General features: G+C 42.3%; 2 protein-coding genes across 3 annotated transcripts in view; one reads left to right on the top strand and one right to left on the bottom strand.

Annotated features, from left to right (window-relative positions):
* Positions 1-5,957: 5,957 nt before the first annotated feature.
* Positions 5,958-7,987, bottom strand: LOC123757297 (eukaryotic initiation factor 4A-I). The gene is made up of 2 exons (XM_045740855.2): positions 6,574-7,987; positions 5,958-6,392 (listed from the first exon to the last, which is right to left on the bottom strand). The coding sequence occupies exon 1, from the start codon at positions 7,849-7,851 to the stop codon at positions 6,580-6,582; it is 1,272 nt and encodes a 423-aa protein (XP_045596811.1). The 5' UTR covers positions 7,852-7,987; the 3' UTR covers positions 5,958-6,392; positions 6,574-6,579.
* Positions 7,988-15,825: 7,838 nt separating this feature from the next.
* LOC123757298 (chaperonin containing TCP1 subunit 2) overlaps positions 15,826-19,315 on the top strand; it is a 54,334-nt gene continuing 50,844 nt past the window's right edge. The window contains exon 1 of one of the 2 annotated variants that reach the window (XM_045740857.2): positions 15,826-15,948. In XM_045740857.2, coding sequence (XP_045596813.1) covers positions 15,946-15,948 — 3 coding nt within the window. In that variant the 5' untranslated portion in view covers positions 15,826-15,945. The other variant, XM_045740856.2, reaches the window with a different exon arrangement.

Here is a 19,315-nt window from a genome sequence, read left to right as displayed (position 1 = left end):
GAGATCATTGATGTATATAAGAAACAGGAGGGTCCTAGGATGCTGCTCTGTGGCACCTTTACGGTAATTAAGTGGTAGAGTGGGAGAGGTTATATCATTGATGGCTTCATATTGGTGTCTGTTACTAAGATAGGATCGGATATAGTTTAGGGCAAGGCCACGGATTCCATAATGGTGGAATTTAAGTAAGAGGTAGTTATGGTTAACAGTATCAAAGGCCTTTCTCAGGCCGATGAAGAGTTCAATTGGAAACTCACTTTTGTCAAGGGCTGAGAAGATTAAGTCAAGCAGACTAACAATAGCATCATTGGTACTCTTTTGGGAGCGGAAGCCAAACTGACAGGGACTTAGTATATTGAATTTTACAAGATTGGAGTAGAGCTGTTTGTAAAAAAAAAAAAAATAATTTTGATAATATAGGTAGATTCGATATGGGTCTGTAATTATTTATGTCTGCCGTGTTACCTCCTTTATGAACTGGCGTTACTCTTGCTTTTTTAAGGATATCAGGGAAGGTATGACACTCTAGGGATTTGTTGAACAGCAGTGCTATGGATGGTGCAAGGGCATGGGAGGCACGCCTGTGTACCATCGATGGTATTTCACTAATGTTCCCAGCTTTGGTTTTTAGCGAGTGAATGATGGACACAACATCTGTAGGGCTGACCGGAGAGAGGAGAAGAGAGTTTGGATAGCTGCGTGAAAGATATGTGGTAACATATGTCTGAGTCTCTGGGATTTTTCGGGCAAGGTGAGCACCAAACGATGAAAAGAAGCTATTAAATTCAGTTGCTGTTTCAAGATCTGTTGCAGGTGTATAACCATCCTTGGAGATTTTTATCTTATTATGTGAATGTTGTTTAGCTCCTAGGATGGTAGAGATGGCTCTCCATGTGCTTTTTATGTTGCCTTTTGCTTCTTTGAATCTATTCTCGTAATAGGAACGCTTTGCTCTTATTATACTGGTAAGCACTGATGAATACCTCTTAACTACTTCTTTTCCAACTAGGCCAATCCTAAGTTTTTTTTCATATTCATGTTTCTTGTCGATTGCTTTAAGTATGCCATTAGTGAGCCAGGGATTATTTAACCTTTTTGCCAGTTACTTGCTTGGTGAGGAGAGGACAATAAGTATTGTAAAGGCTTTAAATTTTGGAAAGAGGCTAGTTAACGAATTATTATCCTGTGTATTGATAAATTTAGATTCCCAGTTTACATTGTGGAGGGCATTTGTGAGATTGCCTATTGCCGCTTCACATTGTAACCTAAAGGTAATTTTCTTGTTACCTGGTGGTGTTATGGCCATGTTCGCTACAAGGAAGGTAGGATAGTGGTCAGTTGTTCTGTCAGTGATTATACTTGATGTAAGAGGAGCTGTTATGTTGGTCCATCAGTGATCCAGGGTAGTCGCAGATGTTTGAGTGACTCGGGTGGGCCTGGTGATTGCGGGGATGAGCATACAGGAATTCATGCTGTTGAGGAAACAGTCTACTTGAGGGTTATTTTGTAGCCCTAGGTCAATATTGAAATCACCTCTGAGAACTATGTGATTTTTGTTGAGATTATTGTTTATGATAAGGTTCCTCAAGTTGTTATTGTATTTGTGTCTAGCTTCAGACACAAGCATGTTACAGTTATGTCTTAAAGAGTTGAGAGCAATTAAGGATGATAAAGAGTCACTTACAACTAATGTATCAAGTTTGGATACTTGTACACATTTCAGTGCAAGGAGCAAGGCAAATAGTTCAGTCTGAAGGGTAGAGGCCCAGTTGTTTATACGGACTCCCCACTCAAAATATAAGTCATATCCTATTGCCAGGACAACTGCACTTCCAGCTGCACCCGTTGGGCGCTGTAGGAAACCTTCAGTGTATATGATTTGAGAGAGAGAATGCTCTGTGGACAGAGCATCAATATGGCTTAAGACGTTGAGCTTTGCCTCAAGACAAAGCTGGGACTGATCTCTAATTTGCTCCTTTGATGGAAAGGGAGGGATTAAAATTGAAAAGGGTGTAATTTCCTACAGTGCAGGAAAGTGCTATTGTTGTCTCTCTTGGTACAAATTATAAATCTGATACTTTCTGAGTTCAGTTCCAATTTTATTTATCTATTTGAAACAATGTTTACATTCAATAAAGAAATTCTGGAGGGCTTCTGTGCAAGGGTTAGGATGAGCTAGCCTAAGCATTTTTATACCAATTTGACAGTTATTTTCAGTAACACGATAAACAACGCTCGGAATATTAAGTTCCTTTCTCATATTAAGTATCTTTGTGGTACGAAGGCACCCAAGGATTATCCTCAAGGCTTCGTTCTGCAATTTTTCAAGCCCTCCAAGCTTTCTTTCAGGATGCCTTAAAGTTAGTTTAGTTCATTTATTATGCACCCCATACCCATCTTGTGGGCGGTAGTGGAAAGGGTTGCAGAGGCACATAATGGGCTCAGGGACTGAACCCAACAATTCATTTAGCTAAGCAAGTTACAATCTTGATGAGCTAGTTACAAAATTCAGTATAAGTCGTCACATCAACAATAGGTTCGAGATCGATCACAAGTACAGTTTCTAAATTAAGCAACTGACATATGTGGAGAGCTAGTGTCACAATTGATATGTTTGTCCTGCACACCGCTCCCCATCCAGTGGGCAGCGGTGGATAGGTTACAATCACTTAGTTACTACTTACAGTTAGCAAACTGGGGATATTTGGCTAAAATTTCTGGTACCAGATCATTTTGAATGAAATATTGACACATCGTTGGTACATTGGTTATAGAATTGTCTCTGAATTCACTATCACATAGTGACGAAGGGGTGTGCAAATAATTTTGTTGACAGTTAACATTTGGTCAGGTCTACATCGGCAGATAATGAGAATTCCCAGAAATACTTGTAACCGAGTCTAAGCCGAGCAGTAGTAACATCTAGAAGTCTGCTGATTTTATTGGATGAACCATAGATGTGTGGCTCCTTTTGCATAATAGTATTGAACGAAAGTTAATCTCCCCAAACACTTTCGCGTTTTGGGCAAGTTACCCCTCCACTCTCTCCATTTTTGTTTGGACATTCCCTGGTAGTGTGCGGAAATACTGAAAAGTGTATACTCTTTTCAACTTTGTCACCTTAATTCTCGTCCTATGTCTTTCATTTTGGTATCAATGCGTTCGCAATAGAATTCCCAACAGAACTATGTGCATATAATGTCAAAGACAGCAGCGCGCTCCACCCGCCGACAAGATGAATGTAGGCCAAGGGTACCAGAAAAAGAAAGCTGAGCCACCCTCAGGCAACTCTCATTACATTAGAGAGCGTGATAATACTGAAAAGTGTATACCCTTTTCAACTTTGTTACCTCAATTCTCATCCTAGTTTTTTCAATTTGGCATCAATGTGTTCGCAATAGAATTCTCTACAGGACTAAAGGCATATAAACTCCAAAAGCCCGGCTTACCATCCGCAACAAACAGAGTAAGCGAGAGTGTGTTACCAGGGAGCGCACAAGAGCGATAAAATGTATACACTCTTTTCATTTTGGTCACCCCAATTGTCATCCTAGGTCTTTTATTTTGGTATCAATGTGTTAGCAATAGAATTATCTACAGGTTTAAATGCATATAAACTCCAAAAGCAAGGTGTACCATCCGCACAAAACAGAGAAAGTGAGAGAAAGTAACCCGGGAGCACTCTAGTGCAATGTAATGTGAACACTCTTTTCACTTTGGTTACCTCAATTCTCGTCATATGTCTTTCATTTTGGTATCAATGTGTTCGCAATTGTATCTGCTGGCATTTTACCCTTTGCTTGGATCTGAAGGGTTTTAGGCTCACCACGATGCAATCTGATAGTACCGCAGGTGTATATACCTATCTTCAAGCAGCAATTCACTCATTCAAACCGACTTATAATAGTTATCCATATATAAATGGTAATCTTTGTTCTACCTGTTAACCTGTCATATGAAGAAAGATTGTCAAAGCTTATATTACATTCTCTAGAAAAGCAAAGAATTAGGAGTGACATATGGTAGAGGTGCACAATGGGATGAATGGACATAACAAAGGGGACATTAATGGGGTATTAAAAGTAGCAACACAAGACAGAACTCGAAACAAAGTGTAAAAATTGGAAAAATTTAGATTTAGGAAAGAACTGCATGAGTAAATACACTGGGTTTGTACCTTAAGGTTCATGTATGCAATATTACAGAGTTCCAGTTAACTCCCATGCATGCAATTAATTTATGTTATGTTTATGTTTTTTATGTTAAAATGTTTTTGTTGATTTGTTTGTATATTTTCATAAGTAAAGCATGCTTACCGTCTTATTCCAAGTTTTATGATAACTTTACAAGGTTTAAAACATAAAGTTCAATATATATTCTGGTTTTCACACAGGAATTATACGTTAATATAACATCATAATAACGTAATGATGTCGTGTAAATAACGTTATACTGACGTCATATAAATGTTATATTTATGTTATAAGAACGTAAATTGGATAGCTTTACAGAAAGTAAACAAAAAAAACTAAATGTTGACTGAAAATTATTTATTCTTAAATATAAAGCATGAAAACATTATAATACCATAGCATTCACTATTATTTTTAAATTTTTACATAAATCTTAAAAAACTGTGTCTCAAGAATATATGTTTTTAGTTATATCCTTTGGTTTTAAGAACATCAGATATACGTATTTATGTCAAAAGTTACAGTATTACCTTTGTGGAACCATTTAAAAACGTCCACAAACGTTCTGTGTTTGCTGGGATTCAGCGCCTCTCAGCGCCTCAGTGTCGCGATCCAGAGGGGAAATGCTCGCTGCATCCTCGGTTCCTGCCCGGCGTCGGAGGAGTTCGAGGAAATCTACAGCCTCTAGGAAGCGAACTTTTTCTTGTGTCCTCTTAATGTTCATTTTTTGTATAAAATCAGATATGTAACTGTATAACCTTGCATAATAAAGTGTACATCATAATAAAAAAAAAAAAGGGGGTGGTAGGAGAAGTGAACACTCTTTCGTATTCAGAGTTAAATGTCAAGTTTTTCCCTGAGTGCTCTGTGTTCCCTTCTCTGAGGCTGTGGGTCCCTATAATTACACCAGTGGTGGTACCCCCCTATATATATATATATATATATATATATATATATATATATATATATATATATATATATATATATATATATATATATATATATATATATATGCAGAATAACCACATATGAAAAATAGAAAATGCTTAACGCGTTTTCGGCTAATTCGCCTTCATCAGAGCAAAGTAGAATCTACTTTGGATTCTACTTTGCTCTGATGAAGGCGAATTAGCCGAAAACGCGTTAAGCATTTTCTATTTTTCATATGTGGTTATTCTGCATACTTGGATCAGTGTTTTTGTGATCATTGTTGCATATATATATATATATATATAAAATTGTGTGTACTTAATTATAATATTGTCATGTTATATGATATGGATAAATAATACACGTTTATGTTTAGTTTTATTGAAAAAATAAAAATAATTTTATATTTGGTAACAATATCTCCAATATACTTGTTTATATAATAGTCAGCATACATTTGGTCATTTAAGTATAAATACTATTGAATAGTAATTAACTTTCACATTTCATAATTTGAATAAACAATATCCATAGTTACAAAGCCTTATAATATATATATATATATATATATATATATATATATATATATATATATATATATATATATATATATATATATATATATATATAATATATATTTATATATATATTTATAATATATATATAATATATATATAATTATACATATAATATATATTTATATTATATAATATATATTGATATATATATTTATATATTTATATATATATATATATATTTATATTATATATTTATGTATATATAATATATATATTATATATATTATATATACATAATATTGTGTGTGTGTGTGTGTGAGGCCACAAGGAAAGGATTAAGACAGGAATTTCCTTAATTTAATTAAGGAAATTCCTGTCTTAATCCTTCCTTCGTGGTCTAACACTCAAATTTTTCATCACGTGTTTATTTTCGTTATTCACACACATATACGTGTACATATAAATATACATATATATAGGTATATAATTTTTGTCCATCACAAATGTAAAACAAAAGGTTACAAGAATTTACTGCAGCCTAAGGTCACTGGGCTCACCCGTCAAGACGTCTTAAAATTCATCTTTATCACTTGTCCATACCTTAGGCATGCAGTACAGTTGCAATGGATCATCAAAGATTTCACAGCCTTAACAGAATGACCATCCACACGCCCTCAAGCCTCACATGACGGACTGTTCAACTAGCATTAAAGGGGTACCTGGGAGCTTGACAGCTGCTACGGGCTGCTTCCTGGGGATTGTGTGTGAAAATTAATATTAAGGACTTGCCCGAAAAACTACGCGTGCTATTGGCTGTACAACAATGTAAGAACTCTTTATATAAATAAATTAAAAATAAATAAAACACGTGGTCTACTGCCTTCGTTATAGGTGGCCTTGGTTGACTGGGGGACTCAATGTCACTAACATACCTTGGATTAAATCAAGTCGGCTACATTCATAGGCATCTCTTCAATGGAGGTGCGGTAGTAGTCTTCAATATCCATCAGAGTTCTCGAGTCATCAGCAGTCACGAAGTTAATAGCAACACCCTTCCGGCCGAAGCGTCCACCTCGACCTATCCTATGGATGTAACTCTCCCTGTTGGTGGGCAGATCGTAGTTGATGACCAGAGACACCTGCTGCACGTCAATACCTCGCGCCAGCAGGTCCGTAGTGATGAGCACGCGAGATGACCCGGAGCGGAACTCCCGCATGATCACGTCCCGCTCCTTTTGGTCCATGTCGCCGTGCATGGCTGACACGGTGAAGTCCCTGTGTTGCATCTGGTCCGTCAGCCAGTCCACCTTCCTGCGGGTGTTGCAGAAGATCACCGCCTGAGTGATGGTCAGGGTCTCGTACAGGTCAGAGAGGGTGTCCAGCTTCCACTCTTCCTTCTCCACATTAACGAAGAACTGCTTGATGCCCTCAAGAGTGAGCTCCTCCCTCTGGACCAAGATGGTGACGGGGTCTCGCATGAACTTGGTGGTAACATCCATCACGTCAGGAGGCATGGTAGCGGAGAGCAACACCACCTGCACGTCGGCGGGCAGGTACCGGAACACGTCATAAATCTGGTCCTTGAACCCGCGGGAGAGCATTTCATCGGCCTCGTCCAGCACGAACACCATGATGTGGTTGGGGTTGAGGACTCGACGGTTGATCATGTCGTAGACTCTACCTGGGGTGCCGACGATAATCTGAACACCCTTCTCCAGGCGCCGCATATCTTCCCTCAGGTTAGTGCCGCCGATACAGGCGTGACAGCTGACGTCCATGTAGTCGCCCAGAGCCAGCACCACCTTCTGTATCTGCTGGGCCAGCTCTCGCGTGGGGGCCAGGATGAGAGCCTGTGTGTCGTTGGACTTTGGGTCAATCCTCTCCAGGATAGAAATGGAGAAGGTGGCAGTTTTCCCCGTGCCAGACTGAGCTTGGGCGATGACATCATGACCCTTAATGCACGGCAAAATAGCGCGCTGCTGGATAGCTGAAGGCTTCTCGAACCCATAGGCATAAATACCTCGCAAGAGCGGCTCTCTGAGGTTCATGTCATCGAAGCTGGTGGCCACCTCGGTCCACTTGGTCTCTATAATACCGTCCACCTGCATACCAGCCGGACCATCATAGCCTCCTTGCTCGGGGTTACTCTCGCCGCTCTTCTCCTCCGGACCTAACTCCTCAACATTCTCCTGATCGTACTTGTCAAGCATCGTGCTTATGATATACACTTGACCTCTGCACCTTGTTGTTCTTCACGGTAACGTTGCAAGCTAGAAAATGGCACTAGATACGTGAGGAGATTATGTTTATCTTGAGGGACACGTCTAGAATGATCGGCCGCAGCTCTACACTTAGCCGCGTTTTCGTTGCCAAAATGTCAATTTTAGTCACCAAAGAAAACGTACCGCTTCACGGGTCTTGCCAACTATTGTATATTTTCAGAGGGAAATTATAAAACTTTTCAGTTATACAATTCGAAAATACTTATGCCGATGAAAAATATATAACTTGATGTTTATTAATTTGTACAGTTTCCTTGTGATGGAAGGCAGTTATGTTGTAATTCAAGTTATTTCATATTGTTTTGCTAAAAGCAGCAAACACAATAATTACAATAATTACATAAAATAGTTTGAATCATAGCAAAGACCTCCGGATGATATTTTGCTGCATATCTATATTAAAATATTTTATAATTTATTTTGGTTATTTTAAAATGGAAATGATCAAAAGAGCTTTTCCAATTATTATATACTCACGGCGGCTTGGGCGTTCTTTTAGTAATATAAATTTTAATATAATAGTAATATATATATTTAGTAAAATGTGTGTAAAACACGAAAATTAAGACGTGATGAAAAATATGACAGTAATATATAATATATATTAGTAATATATAATTTTTAGTAATATATATACTCTTAAAATTTAATTCATTGTGTCGAGGGACAGGAAGCCAGAGTGCATTCATACACGTTAGGCTTATATCGAGGTCTCCCCCCCCCCAAGGCCTAATTACTGACCCCATCCAGGATGCAACCCCACAACAAGCTGACTAACTCCTGAGTGCCTACTGACTGCTAGGTGAACAGAAGCATTAGATGAAAGGAAATGTGCCCAACCCAACTACAAACCTATATCAATCCTGCCTAACTTGTCAAAAAATTTTGAAAAACTAATCTACAAGCAGCTTTACTCATATCTAGCCAAACACAATATACTTAGCTCTTGCCAATATGGCTTCAGACCCAAAAAAAATCACTAACGATGAACTTATTAGTATGATTAACTTGATTCATACAGCTCTTGATAAAAATGAGTTCCCTGTTGGGTTATTTGTGGACCTGCGTAAGGCTTTTGACACTGTCAACCACCAAAACCTTCTTCTTATATTACATCATTATGGAGTCAGAGGTCACTCCCTGCAATACCTTCAGTCTTACCTTACTGACAGGCTCCAGTATGTTTCTGTGAATAATTCAATTTCTCCCACCCTACCCATCAACATTGGTGTTCCTCAGGTCAGCATACTTGGCCCTCTCCTCTTTTTCATCTACATTAATGACCTTCCAAATGCCTCCCAACACCTCAAACCAATTCTATTTGCTGACGACACGACCTTCATTTACTCCAGTCCTGACCCCCTTGCTCTAAATGCCACAGTAAATACTGAGCTAAATAAAGTCCATCTTTGGCTAACTCCCAACAAACTCACCCTTAACATTGACAAAACTTTCTATATTCTGTTTGGCAATAAATCCTCTAATCAAATAAATCTCAAAATAAACAATACCCAAATTTGTAACAAATTAGATGGCAAATTCCTTGGCATTCTCATTGACCACAAGCTGAATTTCCAGGGACACATTCTAAATATATCAAAAAAAGCTTCAAAAACTGTTGGCATTCTTTCAAAGATCAGATATTATGTACCCCGCCCTGCCCTGGTGACTCTCTATTACTCCCTCATCTATCCATATCTCAACTATGGTATTTGTGCTTGGGGTTCTACTACCCAAAATCATTTACGTTCTCTAATTACTTAACACAAAGCTGCTATTAGGACAATATCCAACTCTGGCCCCAGACATCACTCGGTACCCTTACTCAAATCTCTGAATGTTAGACATTAAGTCACTGCTCATTCTCTCATGTGTATTATACATATATAAAACGCTGAACTATAATGCCAATCCTGATCTCAAAAGCTTCATAGAAGGTTGTAACAGAACCCATGAGCACCACACCAGAAATAAATACAATTTTGATATTCCTAGAGTACGACTTAATCAAACTAGAAATGCTCTACAAATCAAGGGACCCAGAATGTGGAATGACCTTCCCAACCATGTTAAAGACTGTACCTCTCTCAACCAGTTTAAGATAAAAACGAAGCTATACCTAATAAATTCCCTGTAACCTACCTTATCCCTCTATTGTCAACCCATGTATGTTTTTTTTTAAATGACGCTGTTTGTCGACCGAATTGTATTTGTGCTGCTTTTTCAGCCATGTTCCCCCCTTTTTTATCTCTTTTTTTATTTGTTCTCAACACATTTTATACTTTAATCTCAATTAGTATTAAGTTTTAGTCTTTAGTGTTTTTCCTGCCCGAAACGCTTTGCGTAATAGTGGCTTTAGGCATTGTATGTACTAGCTCTATCTATAAGTCAACCACTCTTTGTAAAATCTCTTGTATGTATGTACCTTACATAAATAAAAATTTGATTTGATTTTGATTTTGATTTGATTTCTGTCCCGCCAGAGATTCGAACCCGGAATTTTCGATTATGCGTCGAAAACTAACCCAACTGTGCTACGGGGACCTTCTATATTAAATATTTTGTATTTATTTCATTTTGTTTCTAAGAGTTGTTGCACAGCCACTAACACACAGCCTATCGGGCAGGTCCGCAATCCTAATTTTCCCCGGAAAACGACTAGCCAAATCATTTGAAATCAAATCAAATCAAATCAAATCAAATCACCTTGTCCGAAACGCTGTGCGTATTAGTGGCTTTTAGGTTATTAGTGGCTTTTTAGTATTAGTGGTATGTACTAGCTCTATCTATAGATTCAACATTATGTTTGTAACTCATCTTCTATGGATGTACTTTTACCTGAATAAACATTTGAATTTAACAACGAGTGGCACTGTATCCTGTACTCCCCACTTCCCCAATATATGTGCCTATACCATACAACTATACCATTATAATCACTGCCATCATCTTATATCATGGTTGTTATATTGAACGCAAATTTTACTACAATGTACCTAGAAATAATCCTCAAAATATGCTACAATGTACCTGTTGATAATCCTCAAATTTTACTACAATGCACCTATTAATTTGTTCAAATGTTCTTACAATGTACCTCTTAACATTCTTCCAATTTTGCTACAAATTACCTACTTCAAGTTATCTGTTAGATTAAGGACCTGCCCAAAACGCTATACGTGTTAGTGGCTTTACACATATATAAAATCATCAATACTTTGTACTGTCATAAACCCAATGTACCTTCTTGCATATAAATAAATAAATAAATAAATAAAGGTACCCATTCACTGCTGGGTGAACAGAGGCTACAGTTAAGAATTGGCGCCTAATCAATCCTCCCCGGCCAGCAGGATACGAACTCAGGCCTAAGTGCTCGCGAAGCGCCAGGTGAGTGCTTGACCACTGCACCGCGAGAACCAAACAAATGAATATGGTGGTGGTAAAAGGCGACGCGTGAGTGTACACGGCTGCCCCACAAGGCTCCCCGGACTTGATTAATATTTTTATTTATATATATATATATATATATATATATATATATATATATATATATATATATATATATATATATATATATGTCGTACCTAATAGCCAGAACGCACTTTTCAGCCTACTATTCAAGGCCCGATTTGCCTAATAAGCCAAGTTTTCATGAATTAATGTTTTTTCGTCTACCTAACCTACCTAACCTAACCTAACCTAGCTTTTTTTGGCTACCTAACCTAACCTTACCTATAAATATAGGTTAGGTTAGGTTAGGTAGGGTTGGTTAGGTTCGGTCATATATCTACGTTAATTTTAACTCCAATAAAAAAAAATTGACCTCATACATAGAGAAAAGGGTTGCTTTATCATTTCATAAGAAAAAAACTATAGTAAAAATATTAATTCAGGAAAACTTGGCTTATTAGGCAAATCGGGCCTTGAATAGTAGGCTGAGAAGTGAGTTCTGGCTACTAGGTACGACATATATATATATATATATATATATATATATATATATATATATATATATATATATATATATATATTTTTTTTTTTTTTGAGATATATACAAGAGTTGTTACATTCTTGTACAGCCACTAGTACGCGTAGCGTTTCGGGCAAGTCCTTAATCCTATGGTCCCTGGAATACGATCCCCTACCGCGAAGAATTGTTTTTTCATCCAAGTACACATTTTACTGTTGCGTTAAACAGAGGCTACAGTTAAGGAATTGCGCCCAGTAAATCTTCCCCGGCCAGGATACGAACCCATGACATAGCGCTCGCGGAACGCCAGGCGAGTGACTTACCACTACACCACGGAGACTGCATATAATAGAAGGTACATTGGGTTTGTGGGAGTACATAATATTCTAACTTATAAATATAAGTAGGTTCATTGAAGCAAAATTTGAGGACTATTAATAGGTACATTATAGTAAAATTTGCGTTTAACATGGTTATGTTAAGACCATGTTAAGACCATAACCATGATAAAAAGATGATAGCAGTGATTACAGTAAAGTTGTATGGTTTAGGCAGATATATTGTGGGAGCGCGTAGCTCAAGATATAGTGCGTGTTTGAAGCACTAGGTAGGAGTCTATAAGGATGAAATTAGGTACTTTTGGTTTTATTTTTTAATTAGGCATAGGATGGACAGCTTTTTAATTCGTAAGGGAGTGAGTTCCATAGACTAGGTTCCTTTATTTCCATTGTGTTTGCACATAATTAGTTTGACTCTGGGGATATCAAAGAAATATTTATTTCTGGTGTGGTGATCATGGGTTCTGTTACATCTGTCAAGGATCAGTTTCAGATCAGCATTTTCATCTAGGAACAAAGTTGTGTACGTGTAAATAGCACAAGACATTATGTGGAGTGATGCCATTCATTTATATATTTAATACCCCCCCTTGATATGGCATTCATACCCAAACAGCTCAGCTTGGGTTGATGATATTGGTCCTCCCAGTCTCCAATATGCCTGTTCGCTGTCCGTGCAAAGAGCAGCGGCGCCAGCACTCTCATATTTGTGTCCACCGATCCGTCTGTGAAGATGTGGGTGGCTCCTGCTACTGCAATGATGCTCATTTGCTTTTCTATGATGCGCTTTAGGATTGTTGGATCATAGGCAGCCTTTTTTATTGGGAGACTTTCTATTACTATTCTGAAGGTAGGCTCCTCCCACGGGGGGGATAGGTGTAGCTTGGGTGTGGATGATCACCTCCAATATCAAGAATCATGCTTTTTATTTGTAGTTTCTTTTAGGACTTCTCCTACTCCGGCAGCCCAGGAGTTTCCGTTGTTTTGGCAAAGTCCAACCACCAAGGCCTGTGGTACTGGGACTGGATCGAGGGAAACAATTATCTTACTGATAATCGTAGCTGTTCCTTGTGATATTCTTTTTTGAAAAGAGGGCAAACCCGTTTCCAGTCTTGGAGTTCCAAGTCTCGGCCACATGGGGGCTCCCAGGGCAGCTCTCATAGCACTGTTTTGTGCTACCTCAAGTTTTTTCCACTGTTGTTGTGATAGGCTTGTGAGGGCAGGTGCGGCATAGTCCATCACTGATCTGACTGCCCGTACATAGTATGTGCGAAGGACTTGCAGATTGGCTCCTCCAGAGAGGGAGGTTAGCTACCTGAGGATTGCCGTCCGGGCAGCAGTTCTCTCTGGTAAGTAACCTTAGCATTCAAATTCATGTGTGTGTCCAGGATTATTTCTAGATACTGATAGGTGTCCAACCATTCAATTGGTTGACCCTGTACTGTGAGTTGGATGTTGGGCTTCACTATCTTTATGGGCATGGCTTTTGCCTCTGTGGGGTTGAGTTTGATCCCAATCTGTTTTGCCTCTTTACTGATGCAGTCTAAGCATTTGGGTGCAAGGCGCGCCGCATCCCTTCCTTTTATGATGATGACAAAGTCGTCCGCGTAGTTTAGCAGCCTGCAGTGATGTGGGAGTTTCAACCTCATTATTCTTTCCATTAAACAGTTGAAGAGAAGAGGGCTGAGAATACCTCCTTGCAGAGTACCATTTTCATGTCTTTTGTACTCAGAGACTGTGCCATGAAGTTTTACTCTTGTTTCTCTGTTTATGAGACAGTTTTTGGTCCAGGAGAGCAGGTTGCCTCTGACCTCTTTGTCGAAAAGGCAGCAGAGAATAGCTGGGGCGCTAGCCAGTTCAAAGGCTTTCTCGAGGTCCAGGAATATCAGCATTCCTGGTCTGTCATTCAAGTGGGCTAACAGAGTTGTAATACATTCCACTGTGCCAGCCCCTCTTCTATAGGCATACATGTCCTGGTACAGTTTAGACATTTTTCACTCCAGTCTGTTGAGTGCCACCCTGTCAGCCATCTTGGCTGCACAGCTTTGGAGAGAGATGGGCCTGGGATTAGCTGGATCTTTGGGTTTTGGGATCGGCACTATGTCCGGCCTATTCCAAGAACCTGATGCCTCTATTCACTTTGCAGTAAATAGGTACCCCACAAGGATAGTACGTACAATGAAATCACATTAGCCTGATGTATCGATGACACAATTAGTAGGAGCCACAAGGAGGATTCGAACAGTTAGCTAGGCAACTTTTGTGGGTTCTACCCTGGTAAAGGTGAGACCTAGTGGGGACCTGGATATACGCCTATGTGCAGGCTCGCTGTCCCTGCGCGGCCATTATAGGTCATCCTACACCCCAACCACTGGGGCAGGCAACCCGTGGGGCAGGACGGTAGAGCGACGGTCTCGCTGCATGCAGGTCGGCGTTCAATCCCCGGTTGGGCTATAATGGTTGGGCACCATTCCTTTCCCCTCTGGTCCCGTCCCAAATCCTTATCCTGATGATTGATTGATGAAGATTAAGCCAGCCAAAAGGTGGCACGGGCATGAATAGCCCGTAAGTGGTGACCCTTTTGAGCCATTACCAGTATCAAGAGCTGATACTGGAGATCTGTGGAGGTGCGACTGCACCCTGCGTGACGGGAGATGTCTCCCGTGTCCTTATCCTGATTGATGAAGATTAAGCCACCCAAGAGGTGGCACGGGCATGAATAGCCCGTAAGTGGTGGCCCTTTTGAGCCATTTCAAGTATCAAAAGATGATACTGGAGATCTGTGGAGGTGCGACTGCACCCTGCGTGACGGGAGATGTCTCCCGTGTCCTTATCCTGATCCCTTCCCAGTGTTATATAGTCTTAATGACTTGGCGCTCTCTCCTAATAGTTTCCTTCCCCTTTACCATGATACCTTATACGACTGGCCTACTTATGCTTCATATTAGAGTTTGCTAATTTGTTTATTATGAAGGAAGAGTTACACTGTTATAGTGTTATGTGTGCTAGTGGCTTTGTGAAAATATAAGTTAATCATAAAACCTTTAATAGGAAAATTGTACTTCCAGTCTACAATATACAGGAATTCTAAATCCCTCAGGTCAGCAGTCCCCGTGGCATAGAGGTAATACACTCGACCGGCGCTTCGCGTGCGCTTTGGCCTGGGTTCGATTGACCGGGCGCCAATCCTTAACTGTTTTCACCCAGCCGTCAATGGGTACCTGGTTGTTAAACGATTTGAAGGGTCGTATTAGGGGAAAAATTAGGATGAAGGACCTACCCGAAATGCTACACGTGCTAGTGGCTTAACAAGAATGTAAGGACGCATGTATATACATTCAGTATAATAAAAAAAATAAAAGTGGATGACTCAGGCGGCCTCACACCAAGAACCAGTTAACTCTCATCTCTTTAGCCTTTGCTCTCTTAGTAAACTAATAAGTATTGACAACTGCCTTCGAAGAAAAACATAAATATATCAATTAGAATATTTATTAAATAATTAGTATATGCTGTAAACAAATTTTTTTCTTTGTTTGTATCAATAAAGCCGATGTTTTATATAGTAAAAGGACGTCGCTGGAGCCTAGAAGAACGCCTCCGCGGGCGGATCATTCCACATTGGGAACCTTCTTGAAGATTCCAGACATTATTTAAGTGTCTAGTTTGTCAGCTTATTTGACCAGCACGTGTCGTCAACACCAACTCATAATGGTAATTATAAATTTACAACTCGTAATCCTCCTCGGCCTGCCATGGTGGACATAGTGGACGATTATTTTTGTTTCAAGGGAGATGTTTTGGCGTTTGTTGTGAGCGAGGCAGCGAGGCGACGACACCCGGCCACATATTACTCCCGGCACCATGGTAGGCCGCTCTCTACCCGTCTCTTGCTCTCTCTGGTCCTCATTTGTTGTGTCTAGGTGGTGCCTGAGGGAGGGAAGTGGTGGAATATGGCGGAGGGTCGGTGTAAAGTGAAGGTGTTGGGGCAGGCTGCATGGTGGCCGAGGGCGTGGGTGTGCTCCCTCACGCGGGGCTCCTCGGGGCTCCTTAAGGCTCCTCGGGGCTCCTTAAGGCCCCTCGGGGCTCCTTAAGGCTCCTCGGGGCTCTAGTTACTACTACACCACCCCCGTAGCTCCAGTATGCTCCTACAATGTCTCCCGGCTTGGTGCCACCTTTTGTTAAGTCCTTGTAGCACCTCCCGGGCCGGCGTGGACCCCTTACCAGGGACACGCCTGCCTCCCGGGCCGGTGTGGACCCCATACCAGGGACACGCCTGCCTCCCGGGCCGGTGTGGACCCCTTACCAGGGACACGCCTGCCTCCCGGGCCGGTGTGGACCCCATACCAGGGACACGCCTGCCTCCCGGGCCGGTGTGGACCCCATACCAGGGACACGCCTGCCTCCCGGGCCGGTGTGGACCCCATACCAGGGACACGCCTGCCTCCCGGGCCGGCGTGGACCCCATACCAGGGACACGCCTGCCTCCCGGGCCGGCGTGGACCCCATACCAGGGACACGCCTGCCTCCCGGGCCGGCGTGGACCCCATACCAGGGACACGCCTGCCTCCCGGGCCAGCGTGGACCCCATACCAGGGACACGCCTGCCTCCTGGGCCGGCGTGGACCCCATACCAGGGACACGCCTGCCTCCCGGGCCGGCGTGGACCCCATACCAGGGACACGCCTGCCTCCCGGGCCGGCGTGGACCCCATACCAGGGACACGCCTGCCTCCCGGGCCGGCGTGGACCCCATACCAGGGACACGCCTGCCTCCCGGGCCGGCGTGGACCCCATACCAGGGACACGCCTGCCTCCCGGGCCGGCGTGGACCCCATACCAGGGACACGCCTGCCTCCCGGGCCGGCGTGGACCCCATACCAGGGACACGCCTGCCTCCCGGGCCGGCGTGGACCCCATACCAGGGACACGCCTGCCTCCCGGGCCGGCGTGGACCCCATACCAGGGACACGCCTGCCTCCCGGGCCGGCGTGGACCCCATACCAGGGACACGCCTGCCTCCCGGGCCGGCGTGGACCCCATACCAGGGACACGCCTGCTTCCCGGGCCGGCGTGGACCCCATACCAGGGACACGCCTGCCTCCCGGGCCGGCGTGGACCCCATACCAGGGACACGCCTGCTTCCCGGGCCGGCGTGGACCCCATACCAGGGACACGCCTGCCTCCCGGGCCGGCGTGGACCCCATACCAGGGACACGCCTGCCTCCCGGGCCGGCGTGGACCCCATACCAGGGACACGCCTGCCTCCCGGGCCGGCGTGGACCCCTTACCAGGGACACGCCTGCCTCGCACAATGTCTCGCTTGCCTCCTAATACTTTTAAAAACCACTTATCGTACTTGTACATAATAAAAGGAACTAAAAAACACGCATACGGTGTAAGCTGTAGTATTGCAAACCATCCCAAGATTGAAGCCTATTATGTCTGTGGCCACAGCTGCTTGTTATATCTATACTGTATGTAACTTGCTTGAGGGCTTGGTGGGGGTCACTACACACCTGCCTTTTGTATTTCTGTAATTGCTGGGACCAACCCACTATTGTTGAGTGTGGCAGTGTGGGTGGTGTCTGTGTGCCTTTGTCCAGTTGGGTCTGGCCAGGAACTGGGCGAGTAATGAGCGTTCGTAGGTTTCCGAGTTCCAACATGTTTATAACTTCTTTAGCCCTGTTGTATGGTAGGAATGTGTGACTTTAGCCCTGTTGTATGGTAGGAATGTGTGGCTTTAGCCCTGTTGTATGGTAGGAATGTGTGACTTTAGCCCTGTTGTATGGTAGGAATGTGTGGCTTTAGCCCTGTTGTATGGTAGGAATGTGTGGCTTTAGCCCTGTTGTATGGTAGGAATGTGTGACTTTAGCCCTGTTGTATGGTAGGAATGTGTGGCTTTAGCCCTGTTGTATGGTAGGAATGTGTGGCTTTAGCCCTGTTGTATGGTAGGAATGTGTGGCTTTAGCCCTGTTGTATGGTAGGAATGTGTGGCTTTAGCCCTGTTGTATGGTAGGAATGTGTGGCTTTAGCCCTGTTGTATGGTAGGAATGTGTGGCTTTAGCCCTGTTGTATGGTAGGAATGTGTGGCTTTAGCCCTGTTGTATGGTGGGAATGTGTGGCTTTAGCCCTGTTGTATGGTGGGAATGTGTGGCTTTAGCCCTGTTGTATGGTGGGAATGTGTGGCTTTAGCCCTGTTGTATGGTGGGAATGTGTGGCTTTAGCCCTGTTGTATGGTGGGAATGTGTGGCTTTAGCCCTGTTGTATGGTGGGAATGTGTGGCTTTAGCCCTGTTGTATGGTGGGAATGTGTGGCTTTAGCCCTGTTGTATGGTAGGAATGTGTGGCTTTAGCCCTGTTGTATGGTAGGAATGTGTGACTTTAGCCCTGTTGTATGGTAGGAATGTGTGACTTTAGCCCTGTACTCACCTAATTGTGCTTGCGGGGGTTGAGCTTTGGCTCTTTGGTCCCGCCTCTCAACTGTCAATCAACTGGTGTACAGATTCCTGAGCCTACTGGGCTCTATCATATCTACATTTGAAACTGTGTATGGAGTCAGCCTCCACCACATCACTGCCTAGTGCATTCCATTTATTAACTACTGACACTCTGACCCCATACCAGGGACACGCCTGCCTCCCGGGCCGGTGTGGACCCCATACCAGGGACACGCCTGCCTCGCACAATGTCTCTACCTGTTGTATGGTAGGAATGTGTGACTTTAGCCCTGTTGTATGGTAGGAATGTGTGAAGTAGTTTGAGGTAATTATCAGGAAAGAACTTAAGCCCACAAATTTCTACTCTGTACCAGCATTTAAATGAAGTGATTTTTCATTGCTTTGTGCATATTACTTAAAATAAATGTTATTTTATTTAGGTTTGGTTTGGTCAGAACTGGTTTGTCTAAAAGAGTAGTTTTGACATAGGTCAAACTTTTCTCATGTCTGAAACCACACGTGCTTGGCCACTTTGGCTGTAGCACTTGGAATGGATACGAGGACAGAGTGAAGTATTGTGCTCAACCACTCGCACCACAAACACTTTGGCTCTATCACCGACCTGTAAGCAGCAACACCAACT

Source organism: Procambarus clarkii, chromosome 13 (genome assembly GCF_040958095.1).
Source record: "Procambarus clarkii isolate CNS0578487 chromosome 13, FALCON_Pclarkii_2.0, whole genome shotgun sequence".
In the NCBI taxonomy this organism is placed as follows: domain Eukaryota; kingdom Metazoa; phylum Arthropoda; class Malacostraca; order Decapoda; family Cambaridae; genus Procambarus; species Procambarus clarkii.
This window is presented reverse-complemented; position numbering and strand designations above follow the sequence as displayed.